The sequence below is a fragment of the Leucoraja erinacea genome, chromosome 20 (assembly GCF_028641065.1).
Source record: "Leucoraja erinacea ecotype New England chromosome 20, Leri_hhj_1, whole genome shotgun sequence".
In the NCBI taxonomy this organism is placed as follows: Eukaryota; Metazoa; Chordata; class Chondrichthyes; order Rajiformes; family Rajidae; genus Leucoraja; species Leucoraja erinaceus.
In genome coordinates this window covers 20,565,226-20,585,223 of record NC_073396.1, presented here as the reverse complement: position 1 = coordinate 20,585,223, position 19,998 = coordinate 20,565,226, and the positions used below count along the sequence as shown (strand labels likewise).

Here is a 19,998-nt window from a genome sequence, read left to right as displayed (position 1 = left end):
GGTCCATGCCAACCAGCGATCCCCGCACATTATCACTATCCTACACCCACTAGGGACAATTTTTTTTTACATTTACTAAGCCAATTAACCTACAAATATTACACGAGGCATAAGTGCCCAACTGCAGGCAAATGATAGAAGTGTATAAAATTATGAGGCATATGGATACGTAATCCATCTCCTTCCATTCCTTGCATATCCGTGTGTCTATCCAAAAGCATCTTAATATCATGTCTGCCTCCACCACCACCAAGCAGCATGTTCCAGGCACCTCCCACTCTGTGTGCAAATTACTTGAATTGAATTGAATACTTTATTGTCACATGTGACAAGTCACAGTATGCAAATAGTCACCCATAAAGGACACTTACAAAGTTACAAAGTACCCTCGCGGCAGATCCCGCTTTGTTCTCACTCCTCCCTCCCTCACGGCGACCCCCCCACGCCAGGTTCCCCATTGTTCTTCCCTCCTTTGTTCCTTCCCCCAGCAGTGACGTACTGACTTCCGTGTGTCCGTCCTCATCTGTCGGTCGGCGTCATCATCGACCGCCTGTACCGACTTCTCCACTATCGTTACCGGGTCCATTCCAGATGCCTCCGACCCAGTCCCCAGGCGCGGGTTCCGCAGACTCCGTTGGCCGCGGGCTTCGTCGACTCACGAAGGCAGCATCTTTGGAGAATGGGGCTTCAACCCACGAGGCTTCAACCTATGAGGCTCCAGCCTCAGCTTGTCCCTCCGGCCTCAGCTTCTCCTGCACACCTCCTATAAACTTTATCCCTCTCATCTTAAAGCTATGCCCTTTAGATTCTTACAGCACAAAACAGGCCCCTCAGCCCAACATGCCTATGCCGACCAATATGCCCCATGTACACTAGTCCCACCTGCCCCACTTTTGGCCCATATCCTTCTAAACCTATCCTATCCATGTACCTGTCCAAAAGTATTTTAAATGGTGTTACAGGACCTGCCTCTACTACCTCCTCCGACAAACCTCGGTGTGAAAATATTGCCCCTTGGATTCTTATTAAATCTTTCCCCTCTCACATTAAATCTATGTCCTCTGTTTCTTGATTCCCCTACTCTGGGTAAAAGACTTTTGACATTTCCACCTTGGTAAAAAGGTTCTGATTGTCTACCTTATCTATGCCTCATAATTGTATACACCTATCAGGTCTCCCCTCGGCCTCCAGCATTCCAGAGAAAACAATCCGTTTGTCCAACCTTTCCTTATAACTAATACTCTCTAATTCAGGGACAGAATCTGGTAAACCTCTTCTGCATCCTTTCTGAAGCTCTGCTTCCTGCTTGTAATGGGCAACCAGAACTGCATGCATATTTGTTACAAAATCTAAACAGGAGGAATTGCAGGCTTACCAAAAAAGACACAAGTTACTGGAGTAACTCAACAAGTCAGTCAGAGACTCTAGTGGACGGATAGATGAAGTAAAAGGTCAGGTCCTTTCTTCAGACTCAAGAAGGGTCCCAACCTGAAACGTAGCCTGTCCACGTTCTCCAGAGATGCTGCCTAACCCACTGAGTTACTCCAGCACTTTGTATCTTTTTCCCTCTAAAGTTGCAACATGACTTCCTGACTTTTATACTCCATGCCCTGAGCGATGAAGGCAAGCATTCTACATGCCCTCTTCACCGCTCTATCTTCTTGTGTTACCAACTATGGGGCGGCACAGTGGTAGAGCTGCTGTTTTACAGCGCTAGAGACCCGGGATCGATCCTGACCTTGGATGCTGTCTGTGTGGAGTTTGCATATTCTCCCCGTGACCATGTGAGTCTCCTCCGTCCCGGGTGCTCCTGTTTACTCCCGCATCCCAAAGATGTGCAGGTTTGTAGGTTAATTGGCCCTCTGTAAATTGTCCATTGTGCATAGGATAGTGCTAGTGTATGGGGTTGGTGACTCGGTGGGCCGAAGGGCCTGTTTCCACGCTGTATCACTAAACTAAACTGCACCCTGACCTCCGGTTTAATATCGTACCTTGGGACTTTTTACAATCATTTGAGAGAGCCTCAGTTTAATAAATCATCTAGAAGATTAGGTTACGACATAAACTACCCTCACCTTTGACCAGATGATTTTCGTTACAGGTTACTGGGTTTTGGAGCTTGCTCCTGCCAGTGTTTCTGCCACACCTTCAATCAGATAATATCTTGGTTTAATGCTGAGCAAGACACAGCAGCAATAAGCAGCTGGAGATAGAGGGAGGACTTTCACCAGGACACGTCAGATCATGCAGAGGTCAGCCCCAGTTCCACTGAATCAAGCAAAATAAGCTTTGAAATTTGTACTACTTGACATTTATCCCAGGAAAAACACCATCCCAAAGGTTCTGTGGGAGAAAACTAATGTTTAGTTTAATTTATTGTCAGGTGTGCTGGAGTATAGTGAAAAGCTCAGGGTCTGAAGGTTTCTGGCCTGAAAGGTCACCTATTCATTTTCTCCAGAGATGCTGCTTGACCTGATGAGTTACTCCAGCATTTTGTGTCCATCTTCAGTATAAACTGGCGTCGCCAGTTCCTTCCTACGTGGTGAAAAGCTTTTTTGTTGCGTGCTATCCAGTCAGTGGAAAAACTATACATGATTGCAATCGATCCATCCACAGTGTGCAGATACAGGGTAAATGGAATAACGTTTAGTGCAAGATAAATCCAGTAAAGTCTGATTAAAGATAGTCCAAGAGTCTCCAATGAGCTAGATGGTATCTCAGGACACTAGTTGTTGATAGGATGGTTCAATTGCCTGATAATGGTTCCACGAGTAGAATTTTCCTGTGGTCTTGTTTGTGATAGAATTTCTCTCTTATTCCCGAAGAATTCAGCAACTGGGAGAATCGGGATCATAGACTGCGGAAACAGGCCCTTCGGCCCACTTTTTTGTCCATGCCGACCACAAGTACCCACTTACGCTATGCGCCCCCCCCCCTTCAGCCTTCAGCCCACAATGCCTGTGCCGGACATGATGCCAAATTAAACTAATCTCCTCTACCTGCACATGATCCACATCCCTCCATTCCCTGCATATCTATGTGCCTCTCCAAACGCCTCTTAAATGCCACTATTGTATCTGCCTCCACCACCAGCCCCGGCAGCATGTTTCAGGCACCCATCAACCTCTGTGTTAAAAACCTGCCCTGCATATTTCCTTTAAACTTTGCCTCTCTCACTTTAAAACTACGCTCTCTAGTCTTTGTCATTTCCAACTTGGGAAAAAGGGTCTGACTGTCCACCCTATCTATGCCTCTCATAGTTATATATAGATCAATCGGGTCAAGAAACAATAGACAATAGACAATAGGTGCAGGAGTAGGCCATTCGGCCCTTTGAGCCAGCACTGCCATTCAATGTGATCATCCCCAATCAGTACCCCGTTCCTGCCTTCTCCCCATATCCCCTGACTCAGCTATTTTTGAGAGCCCTATCTAGCTCTCTCTTGAAAGCATCCACTGTCTGCCTCCACTGCCCTATGAGGCAGAGAATTCCACAGAGGGTCGCCTCAACCTATGGCATTCCAGAGAAAATAATCCAAGTCTGCCCAAACTCTCCTTATAGTTAATACCCCCTAATCCAGGCATCACTCTGGTAAACCTCCTCTACACCCTCTCCAAAACCCAGGATGAGAGGGTATATTATTGAAACATATAAGATTACTAAGGGTTTGGACACGCTAGAGGCAGGAAACATGTTCCCGATGTTGGGGGCATCCAGAACCAGAGGCCACAGTTTAATAATAAGGGGTAGGCCATTTAGAACAGAGATGAGGAATAACTTTTTCACACAGAGAGTTGTGAGTCTGTGGAATTCTCTGCCTCAGAAGGCAGTGGAGGCTAGTTCTCTGGATGCTTTCAAGAGAGAATTAGATAGAGCTCTTAAAGATAGCAGAGTCAGGGGATATGGGGGGGAAGGCAGGAACGGGGTAGTACTGATTGTGGATGATCAGCCATGATCACATTGAATGGAGGTGCTGGCTCAAAGGGCCCAACGGCCTACTCCTGCACCTATGGTCTATCTTTCCTGTTATGGGGCGACCAGAACTGCACTTAATACTCCAAATGCAACCCAACGAAAGTCCTATAAAGCTGAAGGTTTTGGGTTGAAACCCTTCTTCGGACAGTTAGGTTTCGACCCAAAACTTTGCCTATTTCCTTTGCTTCATAGATGCTGCCTCACCCGCTGAGTTTCTCCAGCTTTTTTTTTGTCTACCTTCGATTTTCCAGCATCTGCAGTTCTTTCTTAAACATCCAATAAAGCTGAATCTTGACTTCCCAACACTTCTCCTCTAAGAGTCTCCAATGAAGTAGATGATATCTCAGAACCGCTCTCTAGTTGTTGATAGGATGGTTCAATGTCCCTCTGTGTCCCCTGTCCCTCTGTCCCCCTCGGTCCCCTGCCCCTCTGTCCCCCTGGCCCCGTCCCCCCCCCTCCTCTGTGTCCCCTGTCCCTCTGTCCCCCTCTGCCCCCCTCCTCAACATGGGAGAGGCGCAAGGTGCTGATTGGTGGGCGCTGCAGAGGGCGGGGCTTCCGCACTCACTCCGCCCCTCAGATCTTTGCTCCGCCCGACGCGAGAGGACACGTTGCTCAGCTCAGGCCGGCAGCAGCAGCAGCAGCGGCGGTGGGGCCAAGGACCAGGCGCGGGGCCGGGGAGACGAGACGATGCTGACCGACAGGATACTGGAGGAGTTCGAGCGGCGGGAGGATCCGCGGTTCCAGCAGCGGCGGGAGATGGAGCACGGTGAGTGACCGCGACCCCCAGCCCCTCTTCCAGGGGACAACTCACTAACTCCCCGTCACCGCTCAACGGCTGTGTCCACTCCCCGGGGGAGAGACCCATCTGCCCATCCTACCCGTGCTAGCTCTCGGCAGGAACGTTCTCTCTCCCCGGACCGTTCTCTCTCCCCCCGGGCTGTTGGGCCGGTTGCATTGAGTTGAATTTGGGCAACAAAGCCGCTCCCACGGGTCATCCAGCGTCCGGTTCTCCCACCCCCGCCTGGACAAGTCAGCCGCCGGTCACCTCCCCATCCACAGAGATGATTCGCCTGCTTTCGCCCCTGACTCACCGCTGGAAATGAGTGTTAACTTCGCACCGTTGCGGGAGTTTGACCATTATGAAACAAAAGGAGGCGCTGGGGAAGAATTATTTCAGATGCAAGAGATTGTGCTTCTGCCCAATAACGAGGGGGTATTAATTTAGAGACACGAGGAACTGCAGATGTTGGTTTACAATCAGTCTGAGGGCGGGGCTCGACCCGAAACGTCGCCTATCGAGGTTCTCTAGAGATGCTGCCCGACCCGCTGAGTTACTCCAGCACTTTGCGTCTTACTTTGGCATTGATTTAGACTGGGTTTAGGTTTAATATTGTCACGTGTAACGAGGCGCAGTGAAAAGCGTTGTTTTGCATGCTAATCAACAGATCAGATAATAATCTCTATAAATACAATCAAGTCAAACCCAAGTACAAAAGATAGAAGGGGAAGATACAGAGTACAGAATATAGTTCTCAGCATCGTAGCGTAGCAGTTCCAGAGACAAAGTCCATTGTCCACAATGGTGTAGAGATGAATCGGACAGTACCTTAGTTTATGGAAGGACTGTTTAGATGGTTGAGAAAAAAATACTTGTAATCAATTGAGTATCTGCAGGAGGACATTACTGACAGTGTCCATGAGGAGGAGCTGGTGAGCTCCACAGTGGAGGGAGACCAGGGTTTGGACTCGGTGCCATTGAAGAGCTGGCGGAGTGGAATGACTGGTACAAGAAGGACATTGGGGGTGAGGTCCTGGGGTGTAAAAAAAAACAAAAAAACTTTCACTGTACCTCCATACGTGACAGTAAACTAAACTCAACGTATGTCGAGGAGTTGGGGAGTGGGACCACTCCGATAGCTCTGTGTTGGCTAGAATGGAGATGGGGCAATCGTCTCCCGGGCCACTAGTTCCCATGACTTGGGCTCCGAAGACAGGGCTGGAAAGGGTGCAGAGAAGAGTTGCGTGGATGTTGCCAGAACTCGAGGGCCTGAGCTATAGGGAGAGGTTGAGCAGGCTGGGTCTCTATTCCTTGAAGCGCAGGAGGATGAGGGGTGATCTTATAGAGATGTACAAAATCATGAGTGGGATAGGGGGGAATACACATGTATTTTACCCAGAATAGGAGAATCAAGAAGATGGGTTCATATTGAGAGGGGAAAGTGGGTTCAAGTTGAGAGGGGAAAGATTCAATAGGGTGCTGGGTGTATGGAATGAGCTGTCAGTTGAGGCAGGTACCATAACAACATTTAAAAGACATTCGGACAGGTGCATGGATAGAGCAGGTTTAGAGTGGGTAAAGGGGACCAACTTGTTCACCATGGAAGGGTTGGACTGCGGGGCCTGTTTCCATGCTGTACGACTCTGGATTTTGGTAAGGGTTGGGGTTGTTTTTATCCAATGATGGACCTCTCTAACCTTACCCTGTTCAACCTCCGTTATCCCGGTTTTCCAGGTGGTCTCGTGCCCACCCGCACCATGTCTCCATGCAGACGTTGTCATGAGTGAGCGAGTGCGTGGGTTGGATTTGACCCGTACAGGCGCGAATTACCTTTGGAAGTTTCTGAATCTACATCCGCTGCCCTTTCAGGCAGCCCGTCCCAAACACTAAGGATTAACTGCTTCCCCCCCCCCCCCCCCCCACCCCATCCCATCCCCGTCCTCCTCTCGGTCTTCCCACCTCGCCTCTCCGCCCCCACCAGCTCTTCAGGAACTCCCTCAGTTCAACCCACACCTCCCTCTCCCTGTAACAGCAGAGGGTGAGGTCTCCACAACAACCCAGCCCGCCTTTTGTCCCTGCGCTAACTCGCTGCCTGTGCATCCAGGCAGTCTTGCGTGTGGTTCTTGTTAAGACGATGGGGCTCAAACAAAGAGGAGGTGGGGGGCGGCTGGGGGGCGAGGTTCTGGGTGTTTGACTGCCCCTGTGGAATTGTGTTACCCGCTGCTATTATTGTAGACAAAAGTGCCGTAGGACACATCCCCCTCCTTGCTATGAATGTCTGGTGGATCGCTGCTTAAATCCCCGACTGCCTAGTTTAATTAATGAACGTTTTTTAAAAACTTTCATCATCTTGTAATATTAAGAATTTAAAACATTCTAGGTTTTAATTCTTTAGGGGTGCTTTTACACTGTACCATCACAAAGAAACAGCCACAGGGGAAGAAACTGTTCCTCTTTCTGGAGGAATGCGCTTGTAGGCTTTTGTACCTTCTGCCCGATGGGAGAACTGGAGACGAGTAATCTCCCAGTAACTGTTCCAATACTCTGGAAATACATCCTAAAAACCAGAGGCACAAGGAACTGCAGATGCTGGTCTACAGACGGAGACACAAAGTGTTGGAGTAACTCAGCGGGTCAGGCAGCATCCCTGGAGGACATGGATAGGTGACCTTTCCTCCTTTCTAGGTCGGGTAGGGACCCTTCTTTAGACTCGTGAGGTAGAGTCCTGACCTGAAACATCACCTATCCACACACTCCAGAGATACAGCCTGACCTGCTGAGTTACTCCAGCACTTTGTGTCCCTTTTTCATCCTAGAAAAGTATATGTGATAATTTGTTGTGCAATGCAACTGGTGATGAAACTTGTCCTTTCTTTTAGCCCCCTTTATTTCTTGATCTGGGCTCTGCCCCACAGTTTGCTGCTCCAAGACAAGCACGTATCTGTCACAAGAAAAATTACTTTTTTATGGCTTAAGCGTGGATTGTTTTCTCTGGAGCATCAAAGATTGAGGGGAGTCGCGATAGAAGTGTAAGATTATGAGTGGCATAGATAGGGTAGACAGTCAGAACCTTTTTCAGGGGCGATTTTTACACTGGTCTGCAACTGGAAAGAGCCGTCGGAGGAAGCTGCAATGATGACATTTGGACAGATACGTGGATAGGAAGGATTTCAAAGGGTATGGGCCAAACGCGGGCAAATGGGACTCGCCCAGAATGCTCTCTTGGTCAGTATGGACAATTTGGGCCGAAGGGCCTGTTTCTATGCTGTATTGCTCCATAAAACATTGGTAAGGCCATATTTGGAGTGCTGTAGATTGACACAAAATACTGGAGTAACTCAGCAGGACAGGCAGCATCTCTGGAGAAAAGGAATGGGTGACGTTTCAGGTCTAGACCCTTCTTCAGACAGGTGTGTGTACAGTTCTGGTCACCCTGCTATAGGAAGGATGTTGGTAAACTGGAAAGGGTGGAAACAAGTATTTACAAGTCTGTTACTGAGTCTAGAAGGATTTGAGATATAAGGAGAGGGTGGGTCTTTTTTCCAGCACGGACTCAGGGGGCAGAAGGGGCTGTTTCCGCGCTCTATCTCTAACGTCTAAAGATTCAGGTCTAGTTGTGACTGTGGAATTCCCAGGTGGAAAGTGAAGGAACGGCAGTGTCTGTGCATCGACTCGCTGGGTCTTTCTTTGTTACCCGTGCATGTATCAGTGCAGCAGAGAGAGGGGGGAGGGGGGAGTGCGGGGGGCGTAATGAAAGAAGCTTCTCGTTGTCGGGCTTGGTAGTCAACAATGCAATTAAAATACCTCTCAGCGTGTAGGCAGGATAAATATGCCAGCGTTACGCTGAGACGGCACAATGCAGACTTCTCTCCTTTGTGAATAGTCTCCGACAAGCTGCTGTCAACTCTAATCGGCTGCAAGTGAAGCCGTCTGCACACCAAGCCATCCCCGTTCCTATTAGGGCTGGTGGGGGAGGGGAAGAGGTCGGGACCATTGACATCAAAGAGTGGGGGCACTTGAAGAGGACCAAAAGATCTTTCTTCTTTGCTGCTCACTCATGTAACGGGCAAAGTTTAAAGGCGAGGCAACTCCACAGAGTGAAAAGACTTTGTGACAATTGCGCGCCATTCTGGCTGCCCCATTACAGGAAGGATATCGGAGTCATACATTGTGGAAACAGGCCCTTCAGCCCAACTTGTCGACACCGACCAACATGTCTCATCTACACTAGTCCCACCTGCCTGCATTTGGTCCACATCACCCGAAACCAGTCTTATCAATATACCTGTCTAAATGTTTCTTAAACGTCCATTTAGTATTTCCTTCAACTATTTCCTCCGGCAGCTCTTTCCATACACCCACCACCCTATGTGTTTTTAAAAAAAAAAAAAAAAAATAGTTAACTCTCCGGTTCCTATTAAATCCACCCCCCCTCACCTTAAACCTATGTCCTTTGGTTCTCGATTCCCCTACTCTGGTCAAGAGACTCTGTGCTTTTACCTGATATATTCCTCTCATGATTCTGCAAAGGATGTGGAGGCTTTGGAGAGGGTGCATGTTTATCAGAATGGATTGGCTGACTGGATTAAGCATTGTTAGCTACAAGGAGATGTTGGACAGACTTGGATTGTTTTCTCTGGAATGCCAAAGTGTGAGGGGTGACCTGACCTGTATATAAAACCATGAGAGGCACAGATAAGGTAGACAGTCAGAACCTTTTTCCCCAGGGTGGAAGAATCAAATACTTGAAGGCATAGCTTTAAGATGAGGGGAGTAATGTTTGAATGAGATGTGCGGGGCTAGTTTTTTTAGAGAGTGCTGAGTACCTGGAACACACTGATGGGGTTGATGGTTGAAGCAGATACAATAGCAACGTTTAAGAGACTGTTGGATCAGCACATGGACATTGCAGGGAATGGAGGAATGTGAATTACATGCAGGCAGAAAAGTGATGGTCTTGGCAGCATGTTCGGCATGGACATTGTGGGTTGAAGGGCTTGTGCTGTACTCTTCTCTGAGATAGCAAAGAGTTATTAGAAGAAATACCACATTTAAAATAGAGCTAGGAAAAGGCTTGCATCTAACGCGCTCTAATCCAGGCATCATTCTGGTAAACCACCTCTGCACCCTCTCCAAAGCCTCCACAACCTTCCTGTAATGGGGTGACCAGAGCTGCTCGCAGCACTCCATACCTGGCTCTGGCCTGGTGCCTTTGCTGCAGTTACTTGTTCCCACAGCAGCGAGACACATCTTCACACACGCGTGTACGCTGGTCTGATCACGTTTCTCCTACTCTTAAGTAAAAGAACCTGTGCATTTTCCCCTATCTATTCCTCTCGTGCTTTTATACACACCTATAAGATCGCCTCTCATCCTCCTGCGATCCAAGGAATAAAGTCCTAGCCTGCCCACCCTCTCCCTATCGCTCAGCCCCTCAAGTCCTGGCAACATCCTCGTATATTTTTTATTAACCCTCTGGTTCTTATTTTCCCAACTCTGGGTAAAATACTCTGAGCAAGGGTCAGTGGGCTGGTTTCTTGGGGTGGGTAAGTTTCCAGGGGAGGGAGGGTTGGTGGGTAGGTTTCCAGGGGAGGGAGGGTTGGCTGGTTGAGACGGGACATATGACCGCTCTGTTCCCTGCAGACCTGCAACTAGCGGCAGAGCTGGGCAAGGCGCTGCTGGATCGCAACACGGAGCTGGAAGAGGCCCTGCAGCAGATGTACAGCACCAACCAGGAGCAGATCCAGGAGATCGAGGTGAGCTGGCTGCCTGGCGCGGAGGATGCGGGAGGGCGGGGGGAGGGCCCAGGCCCTCATCTCCCTGCTTCCCTCACCACCTCAAAGCACCTGATTGCAGGGCAATAGATCAGGTAAAGGAACAAAGTCTACGATTCTACTGATCTGACAGATTGAAAGATACATCATAGAAACAGTCCCCAGGGTCCGCAGAGACCATGGATCACCGTTCACACTAGTTCTACGTTATCCCACTTTCCCGTCCACTCCCCACACACTGAGGCCAATCTACAAAGGCCAATCAACGTACAAACATGCAGGTCTTTGGGAGGAAACCTGAGCACCCGGAGAAAACCCACACGGTTGCAGAGAGAACATACAAACTCCACACGGGCAGCACCTGAGGTCGGGATGGAATCCGGGTGTCTGGCGCTGTGAGGCAGTGGCTCCACCACTGTGCGGCCACAAAGGTTCACCAGTAGTGCAGCACTTGTGTGGTTAGAGACGGCCACACCCGCTGGGGGTTTAATTACATTCAGATACGGCTGCTCTACCCGCTCTGCTCTGTGGGATTTGGGGGGGTACCCGGACAGGGAGTTGTTCCCCCGGACCCTGACTGCCTGTTTCCTGTACTGCAGTACCTCACAAAACAAGTGGAGTTCCTGCGGCAGATGAACGAACAACACACCAAGGTTTACGAGCAGCTTGATGTGTCGGCGAGGGAGCTGGAGATGACCAACCAGAAACTGGTCGTGGAGGGCAAAGCTTCGGAGAATAAGATAGCCAGGTAACATCCGACTATCCTATAAACATCAGAATCCTTGCCGGGGGTGGAGGTGGGGGGAGAAGGAAGATGATCTCATTATGAATCGGGTTTTTTTTTGAAACCCTGATGGTTCGAAGTTGCCTGAATATTTCCCATTCAGTGTTTGCTATGTAAACTGTCACGGTGTGATGGTGCAGTCTGGCCTTCTGGGGGCGACAGGCCAGTGCTGCCATGTTGCACGCAAGGCGTGCGAGGCAGGTGGGAGCGGCTGGACAGTGCTGTTTATTGGTGGGACCCTGGGGTCGGGCTTTGACTCTAGTCTCGGCGTTCCCCAGAGCAAGGAACCTGCTTAGTGTTTGAGTTTAGTTTATCGTCACTTGTACTATAGGTACAGGGAAAAGCTTTTATTGTGTGCTAACCTGTCAGTGGAAAGACTATACATTATTACAATCGAACAGTCTACAGATGCAGGCTAAAGGGAATAACCTGAATACCGATAGTATCCAATGAGGCAGATGGGAGGTCAGGACAGCTCTCTAGATGGTGATAGGATGGTTCAATTGCCTGGTAAAAGCTGGGAAGAAACTGTCCCTGAATCTGGAGGTGTGCATTTTCACACTTCTGTACCTTTTGCCTGAGGGGAGAAGAGGGAGTGACTAGGGTGAGACTGTCCGAAGAAGGGTCTCAGCCCGAAACGTCACCCATTCCTTCTCTCCAGAGATGCCGCCTGTCCTGCTGAGTTACTCCAGCATTTTGTGTCTATCTCTGGTCCTTGATTATGTTGGTGGCCTTGCCGAGGCAGCGTGAGGTGTAGATGGAGTCAGCGCTGCACTAACGGCTGGGTGTGGTCTTGCCCCGCAGTTTGACTGAGACGGTGGACAGCCTGCAGTCCCAGGTCGACGACCTCCAGCAGCAGATGGAGGAGTTGAAGACCAGTTCGCGGCAGGAGCTGCTGGAGCAGCGACGGTTGGCACAGAGCTTCCCCTGCCTGACCGAGCTGTACGACTCGCACACGTAAGCCCCTCCACAGCGGGTCACTTGGGTTTCACAGGGAGGGAAGCTTCTCTCGCTTCAGATTCTGATTCAGGGTGGCACAGTAGGAGAGCTGCTGCCTCACAGCACCAGAGACCCAGACGCGATCCTCACCTCTGGTGCTGTCTGTGTAGAGTTTGCACGTTCTCCCTGTGATTACGTGGGTTTCCTCTGAGTGCTGCAGTTTCCCCATTTACATCCCAAAGACGTGCCGGTTTAATTGGCCTCTAAATTACCCCTGATGTCAGGAGGGGAGGGGTGACTTTGAGGGATGGGGTGGGTGGGGAAATGAGGGGGCGGGGTGGAGGTGGAGGGGACGACGATGTGAGACGTGGGGGAGGAAGGGGGCAGGGACTGGGTCGGGGCAAAGTGCTGGGACGAGCCCCTCATTCACTGACTGCCCCCTCTCCCGTGTTCCCACAGGTCTCAGTCACAGGTCCATGCGTTGGAGGAGGAGGGGTCCCGGCTGCGGCGCTGCGTGTCTGGGCTGCGGGCTCAGCTGTGTACGGAGCGGCGGAGAGCAGAGGGGCTGGAGCAGGAGCGTCTGCAGGTGCTGCGGGAGTGTGGCGGGCTGCAGCGGGGAGTGGCCACCATGCACCACTACTGCCAGCGGCTGGGCGAGCTGGAAGCCAGTGTGGGAGAGCTGCGGCGCAGGAGCCGTGAGCTGCACGGGGGCGCGGCGCTGCTGCTGTGGGTGGAGGGGGAAGGGGAGACGGAGGAGGTGGAGGGGGAGAGCCCGGTGGAGGAGGCAGAGGCTGAGGGGAAGAGTGGCGGGGATGAGGGTGATGGGCACGAACTGACCTGCGCCCGCCGGACGGAGGCAGTGCGGCGCCGCGGTGCCTCGCTCCTCAACGAGGTCGACGCACAGTATGGCGCGCTGCAGCGCAAGTACGACCGGCTGCTGCAACGCTGCCAGCGCCCCGGGCACACGAGCAGCCACAAGGCGGTGCAGACCCCCGGCGAGGCCCAGACCGCGCCCTCTTGTGAGGACGGGCAGCCTGAATACAAGGCCCTCTTCCAGCAGATCTTCAGCTGCATCCAGCGCACCAAGGAGGAGATCAGTGAGGGGCGCTCGCGTTACCGGGCTGTCTGCTGGCGCCATGCACGGGTAGAGCAGCAGCAGCAGCAGCAGCTACAGTTGGAGGAGTAGGAAGACAAAACACTACCAGTATTGTTGCAATAAACCCTGGGACTCCACAGAATACCTCGCCCTAACTTATTTTTTTTGCAGAAAATAAATTGATGTCTGTTGGGGAAGGAAGCGCCTAGACTTTGTCATATGCGAGCCAGATGATCCATGGGGATATAAATGTGTCTGGAACTCGGGCTGGAGCGTGAATGGGAAGAGTTTTTTTCCACCCATAAGGAAACGCACCCCGTGTTTTTTGTTTACTAGATGCACATTCTCAACTTTTGGATTTGAGGAATATAAACAAACAAGATGCTGGGAACACTCAAGATAGACACAAAGTGCTGGAGTTACTCAGCATCTAGGGAGAGAAGCGATGGATGTTTTGGGTCGAAGTCTACTCGAGCAGGGCAATAGTGAGGACGAGTTAGTTGTACGTTGCAGGAAAGACGCGTGAAGATGGAGAAAGTTCAGGGAATACCTCGGTTGGGGTGTGAGCAGGGTTGTAGTGGGGATACGTTTTCGGGGTGAAATGATGGGTTAATATGGGCGATTGGCAGATGGGAATACGAAGAGGATGCAGTGTAATGTAGTAATGTGTGTAATGGACAAGTTGGGCAGTGTTAGTGGACTGGAAGAAATGGCTACTGTTACAGGACGCACGGGTGGCGCAGTGGTAGAGTTGCTGCTTTACAGCGCCGGAGACCGAAGTTCAATCCTGACTAGTGATGCTGTCTGTACGGAGTTGTACGTTGTCCCTGTGACCACATGGATTTTCTCCCACATTCCACAGCGTACAGGTTTTGTAGGTTAATTGTCTTCTGTAAATTGTAAATAGAGTGTAGGATAGTGCTAGTGTATGGGCGATCGCTGGTTATCGCAGGCTCGGTGGGCCAAAGGGCTTGTTCTCATGGTGGATCTCTAAAGTAAAGGTGGATAACTTGCAGCAGAAAAGGCCACTTGTTTAGTTTAGAGATACAGCATGGAAACGGGCCCTTCAGCCCACCAGGTCTGAGGCCGACCAGCGATCCCCGCACATTAACACTATCCTAAACACACTAGGGACAATTTTTATATTTACCAAGCTAATTTACCTACAAACCTGTACGTCTTTGGAGTGTGGGAGGAAACCGAAGATCTCGGAGAAAACCCACGTGGTCACGGGGAGAATGTACAAACGCTACAGACAGCACCCATAGACTGTATTGAACCCGGGTCTCCTGCGCTGGCAGAACTGTAAGGCAGCAACTCTACCGCTGCGCCACCATGCCGCCCTTCGTGATACAAGGGAAGTCACCTCCCACTCTGCAATGCAAGAGCGGGCGTAGGTTTGTATTCTCCAACTCCAGCTCGGTTGCATCCTATCAGAGCCGGCCGTTTCTGCTATGGAGACGCTTCTCTGACCCTGGTTTCCCCCCCCTCCTGTCAGGCATCTCCCATGTCGTGCATTTGTGTTTTACACGTCTTTGTGTCTTCTCTCCTCAACTGCCCTACTACAGACTGAGTGACATCCCCACAGCAGTCCTGACCTTGCCCTGTCTCCCACAATCCCATCCCTCTTCTCCCTCTCTCTCTACAACCTCAAGCCAACTTTTGTTTCTTTCCTGTCTTTCACCACGGGTCTTCCATTGGAAAAGCAGTAGTTTCTCTCCACGGATACTGCCTGACTTGCTGTGCGTTTCCAGCATCATGTTTTCCAAGCCATTATTTGATTTATTGTTGCTACTTGAACATTTTTTTTTGTAAATCAGCATCTGTGGTATTTTATTTCCGGATGATTACTGCATTAAAAAAAAGGCCTTGAACCGAAACGTCACCTATCCATATTCTTCATAAATGCGAGTCTGTCCAGAGACGACTTGTTCTATCTAACTGACCATTGGTTTCCTAGGGTGGTCATCTGCACTCCCCCCTCAAAACCAGAAGGCCTAGGTGTGTGTGTGAGGAAGGGGTTGTGGGGTGTGTGCTGCCAGAGCAGGGGAGCTGGTCTCAGTGAGCGCTGCCTCCCCTCCTGGGCCATTTGGAAGGACCCTGTCATGGTCATGTTGGTTTCAGAGTGGCAAAGGCTCAGTCCGCTGATGGGCAACATTCTGGCTGTGTTGTCGACGGGGTTCAATCAGTGCCCCCAGGAACAAGAGGGGAAACAGGCTCTTTGGAGGAAGGGGGTTGGCAGGAATCCATCCCCTGATGACCTGTGCCAAGCACAGGAGGTGTGGGCCACTGTTTGCCATGTGGTTCTGTGTCAGTCTCGACCCACTCCTGGTCTGAGTGGTGGGCTGAAGGAGCCGACTACCGTCACAACTCTGGGCAGGAGGTCAAGGCCAGCAGATTCCAGTGTGTACCTGTAATCCTCTCCTGACCGACAAAGGAAATTGTTCCTGCTCTGTGTTATAATGTTTTAATAAACAGTTGTTCAGAGTCTGTTTTGTGTTTTGTTCGTAACAAACAAGGTCTGCCGGATTTGCTTAAAGCACCAGCTAATTTAGTTTAGAGATTATAGAATGCAAACTAGTCCTTTGGCCCAGCGATTACACGTACACTAATTCTATCCTACACACTAAGGACAATCTACAGAAGCCAATTAACCTACAAATGTGGGAGGAAACCAAAGCACTGAGAAAACCCACGTCGTCACAGGGAAAAGAAAAAATCTAGGGGGAGCTCGCCAAATGTAGATAAGAAACAGTGGTGAGAACCTGGGACTCACTGCCAGGGGAGCTAGATATGAAAGTGGCATTGAAATCGCATTTAGATTGGCACATCAATCTGGCAACCTATTACAATAACATGAACCAAATAAACTAGCGGATCTCACCGACATTACAATCTGCAGTTGGGATAGGGTTTACCAACACCTCGTTGAAGGGATCGGACTTGCAATGACAATAATTTCCCAAGTATACCACAGGAATTCACATGGAGATACAGGAATCGTGAACAAAACACAAAGTGCTGGAGGAACTCAGCATCTATGAAGGGAATGGACAGGCAACATTTCGGGTTGGACTCTTCATAAGACTGACGTCGGTACATATTCTGTCCCCTGGGATGGAGAAGGGAGAGAGGTGACGGAGTTGGTGGAAGTTCACGGTAAAGTTGATAAAATGAGTGAGTTCTGCATGGGTGCAGGTGGAGCGGAGAGTTGAAAATGGTGCCAGTGTACAACATTGACAGAGACAGTCCCAGCTCCCCTCCCCGACCATATACATGACCAAAACACATGCATGACAGGGGCACATGTGTCCAACCGTACACCTTTGACCTGAAGAATCTGAGAGGAGTCCAAATAGAGACAAAGAACAAAGATGCAAGAATCATGAGCAAGTGTTGGAGTAACCTCAGACTGATGAACTGTTCCGACCCAAAATATCGTCTCTCATTCCCTCCACAGATGCTGCCTTACCCACTGTTACTCCAGCACTTTGATGCTTTCCTGGGATTTAAAGTAAAACTGTTGAGGGCGAGGACAAGTTGTATCAGGTGGAGGAGAGGGGATCTGAATGAGTCACTGGTCAAGGAAGAATCAGAGGGCCTGGACATCTTTCTGGTGGGAGGATGGAGGTCCATGGTAAAGGTGAGGCGACGGGGGCTGAAGAATTCAACGTTATTGAAAGTGTTGGAGAGAGCATGAGGGGCTTTGGATGTAGGTAGGAAGTCACATCCCCCACAAAGTCCAGGCATGGTGAAACACCACCAGAGATGGCACCACAGCTTTATGCTTTGAACATTTTATTTACAGTTTCTCTCAGATTATTTCTAGCAGCCAAAACAAGCCGCCCGCGTCCCCTCATCCGTAAAGTGACAATCGCACATTAGGATGCAATCTAAATAAAACCATAAATATGTTACATGGAGAAAAGCAGCCCAAGAACAAGAGGGATTTGGTTACAACTCATGGTGTTAATAGAACAAACCATCATATTAACTGCGTGAGCTCATTCACACTGGGATTGCTCACGATCTCTGGCCGACATCTCTCGTTAGTGAAATCGGGCAGGCGTTTTAATGAACTGGACTGCAAGCTTTTTGATTTGGCGATGTATCACTGACCTTATCATGAACCATTATCCACAATGGCTGGAGATTAAATTTGATTTGAAACCAAGGAAGAAGCTAAATGACATTCCATGATTCCTTACAAGTAGATCCGTTTCTGATTCAATTTTGCGACCTGCTTTTGAACACAGCACCTAAGTCTAGAGATCCGTTCGTTAACACCGAGTTGCAAGGATGATCCGGGTCTTTATTCTCCATACCGTGTGTGGGTACGGGCGACACTACATCCACTTCTGCCCTCCGCGGTGACGGGGCGTCCACACAAACCGTCAAAGGCACGCGGGCGTTAACCGCTGCTTCACCAACAGTCACCTCACCGCCCTGCCCACTGTTGCCGCCGCAGGGCGATCAGCAGCCGTCAGGAAGGCAGAGTTCCTTTGAGATACCACATTCCACCGTGGCTCGCACAGCAGTCCTGCAAAAACAGGAGGAAGAGTTCAGAGAGACACGTGCAGGCCTGGGGTCAGAAGCAACTTGCCGCCTTTCACAAAGCCACAGAACGTAGCACAGGAACAGGCCCCTCGGCCCACAATGTCTGTGCTGGACTTGATGCTAGGCCAGATCACTCTGTGTGCTGACCCCAGAAGTAGATTTGCAATCGTTCATAAATTAAGCTAAACTAGTCTCTTGTGCCTGCACTTGATCCATATCCCTCTATATCTATGGGCCTATCTAAAAGCCTCAGACACCACTGTTGTATGTGCCTCCAACAGAACCCCGGACAGTACGGTCCATGCACCCACTGCTAATGAGAGTCATAGTGTATGAAAACTGGCCCTTCAGCCCATCTTGTCCATGCTGACCAAGATGCTCCAACTACAGTCATCCCATATCCCTCTAAACTTTTCCTATCCACGTACGGGATGATCGTTGGTTGCCGTTGACTCGATGGCTTAGCATGCAACAAATGCTTTTCACTGTACCTCGGTACACGTGACAATAAACTAAACTGAACTGGGCCAAAGGACCCGTTTCCACGGTGTATCTCTAAAGTCTAGTCAGGATCAATCCTGGGTCTCTGGTGCTGTGAGGCAGCAGCTCTACTAGCTGCACCACTTGTGTGTCTGTGCGGATGGAATGCAGAGGCAGCCTGCAACAACACTCTCAACCCCGCACTAAGCAGAACGGGACGCTCGATGAGCCTTACCTTCAGCACCTTGTCCACATCTGGTTTGCTGAGATTTTCTCCGACATCATGGCAGAGTTTGGATTGGATAACATTTCTCCGCACGCGGTAATTCTTCGAGAATATCTCCAGGAGTATCTGCCGGTGCTGAAACAGGATAATCCATAGACACATCAATGCTGGTGGGCTGGAGATGACCCAGTCTTGTTCAGTTATCCCAGGGCTGGGAAGGCACCAGAGGTCATTCTGGGCATCCTGGCTGGCTGAACTGATCAGAGCTGGCCCTGGCTCCCTCTGCCTGTCACTGGAAGCCTGGCTCTTTGTGCATGTAAGAGACACTTGGACAGCTACGTGGATAGAAAAGGTTTAGAGGGACATGGGCCACACAAGGGCAGGTGGGACTAGTGTAGATGGGGCAACTTGGTCAGCCTGGGCAAGCTGGGTCGAAGGGCCTGTTTCTGTGTATTTTTACTATTTATTCAATACCCATTTTAGTTTTAGAGATACAGCGTGGAAACAGGCCCTTCGGTCCACCAAATCTGCTCCGACCAGCGACCCCAGCACACTAGCACTATCCTAAACACTAGGGACAATTTACAATTTTACCAAAGCCAATTAACTTACAAACCTGCACGTCTTTGGACTGTGGGAGGAAGCCGGAGCATCTGGAGAAAACCCACGCAGGTTATAGGGAGTACGTGCAACCTCTGTACAGATAGCACCCAAGGTTAAGATCGTACCCGGGTCTCTGGCGCTGTTAGGCAGCAACTCTACCCTGTTAGCGTGACGTGCAGCAGGTAGTGCTGCTACCTTACGGCTCCAGCCTTGATCTCTGCTCCTGTCCAGTGGTGTTTGTTCACTCTCCCTGCACTGCGTGGGGCTGCTGTAAACTAACCCTCAATCTCTGCCACAGGATGGGAGGAGTGCAGAGACGGTGGCGGCGTGACTCTGTGTTGCAGCGGCCCCTACAGCCTGTCTGTCTTTTTTTTATTTATTGTCTAGTTAAATGTAGTTGTCGTGTTTTTTAATAGTGGTTTTAACTGTGTATATGTGGGGGGCGGGAAGGGGGGGGAACTTTAAAAAAATCTCTTCCCTGTACGGGAGACCCGATCTTTTCCCTGTCGGGTCTCTGTTGTCGTTGGGGCCTAGCACCGTGGAGCGGCCTCCAGCCTGAACGACCAGTCACGGAGCCTGCGGACTTACCATCGTGGGGCTGGCCGGCACCGGAGCGTGGGGAGCAGTGGTGACTCGCTGCTGCGGCCCGACCACGTAGCTCGGAGGCTCCAGCTGCAGGCTCCAGGGACATCGGGAGCTCGCGGGTCCGGGTGAGAGACCGCTTTCCGGAGCTCCCGCAACGCAACGTCTCCAGCCCGTGTCGCGGTGTTGGAACGACCCAGAGC

General features: G+C 50.4%; 2 protein-coding genes across 2 annotated transcripts in view; one reads left to right on the top strand and one right to left on the bottom strand.

Moving 5' to 3' along the window:
* The first annotated feature begins 4,571 nt into the window (after positions 1–4,571).
* cdr2b (cerebellar degeneration-related protein 2b) lies at positions 4,572–15,837 on the top strand. The gene is made up of 5 exons (XM_055651570.1): positions 4,572–4,742; positions 10,398–10,510; positions 11,128–11,276; positions 12,117–12,269; positions 12,711–15,837. The coding sequence occupies exons 1-5, from the start codon at positions 4,664–4,666 to the stop codon at positions 13,435–13,437; spliced, it is 1,221 nt and encodes a 406-aa protein (XP_055507545.1). The 5' UTR covers positions 4,572–4,663; the 3' UTR covers positions 13,438–15,837.
* Positions 15,838–17,128: 1,291 nt separating this feature from the next.
* Positions 17,129–19,998, bottom strand: part of polr3e (polymerase (RNA) III (DNA directed) polypeptide E) — a 45,753-nt gene continuing 42,883 nt past the window's right edge. Inside the window, exons 20-21 of the mRNA XM_055651569.1 lie at positions 18,620–18,745; positions 17,129–17,887 (exon numbers count right to left, since the gene is read on the bottom strand). Coding sequence (XP_055507544.1) covers positions 17,831–17,887; positions 18,620–18,745 — 183 coding nt within the window. The 3' untranslated portion in view covers positions 17,129–17,830. The remainder of the gene's footprint in view (positions 17,888–18,619; positions 18,746–19,998) is intronic.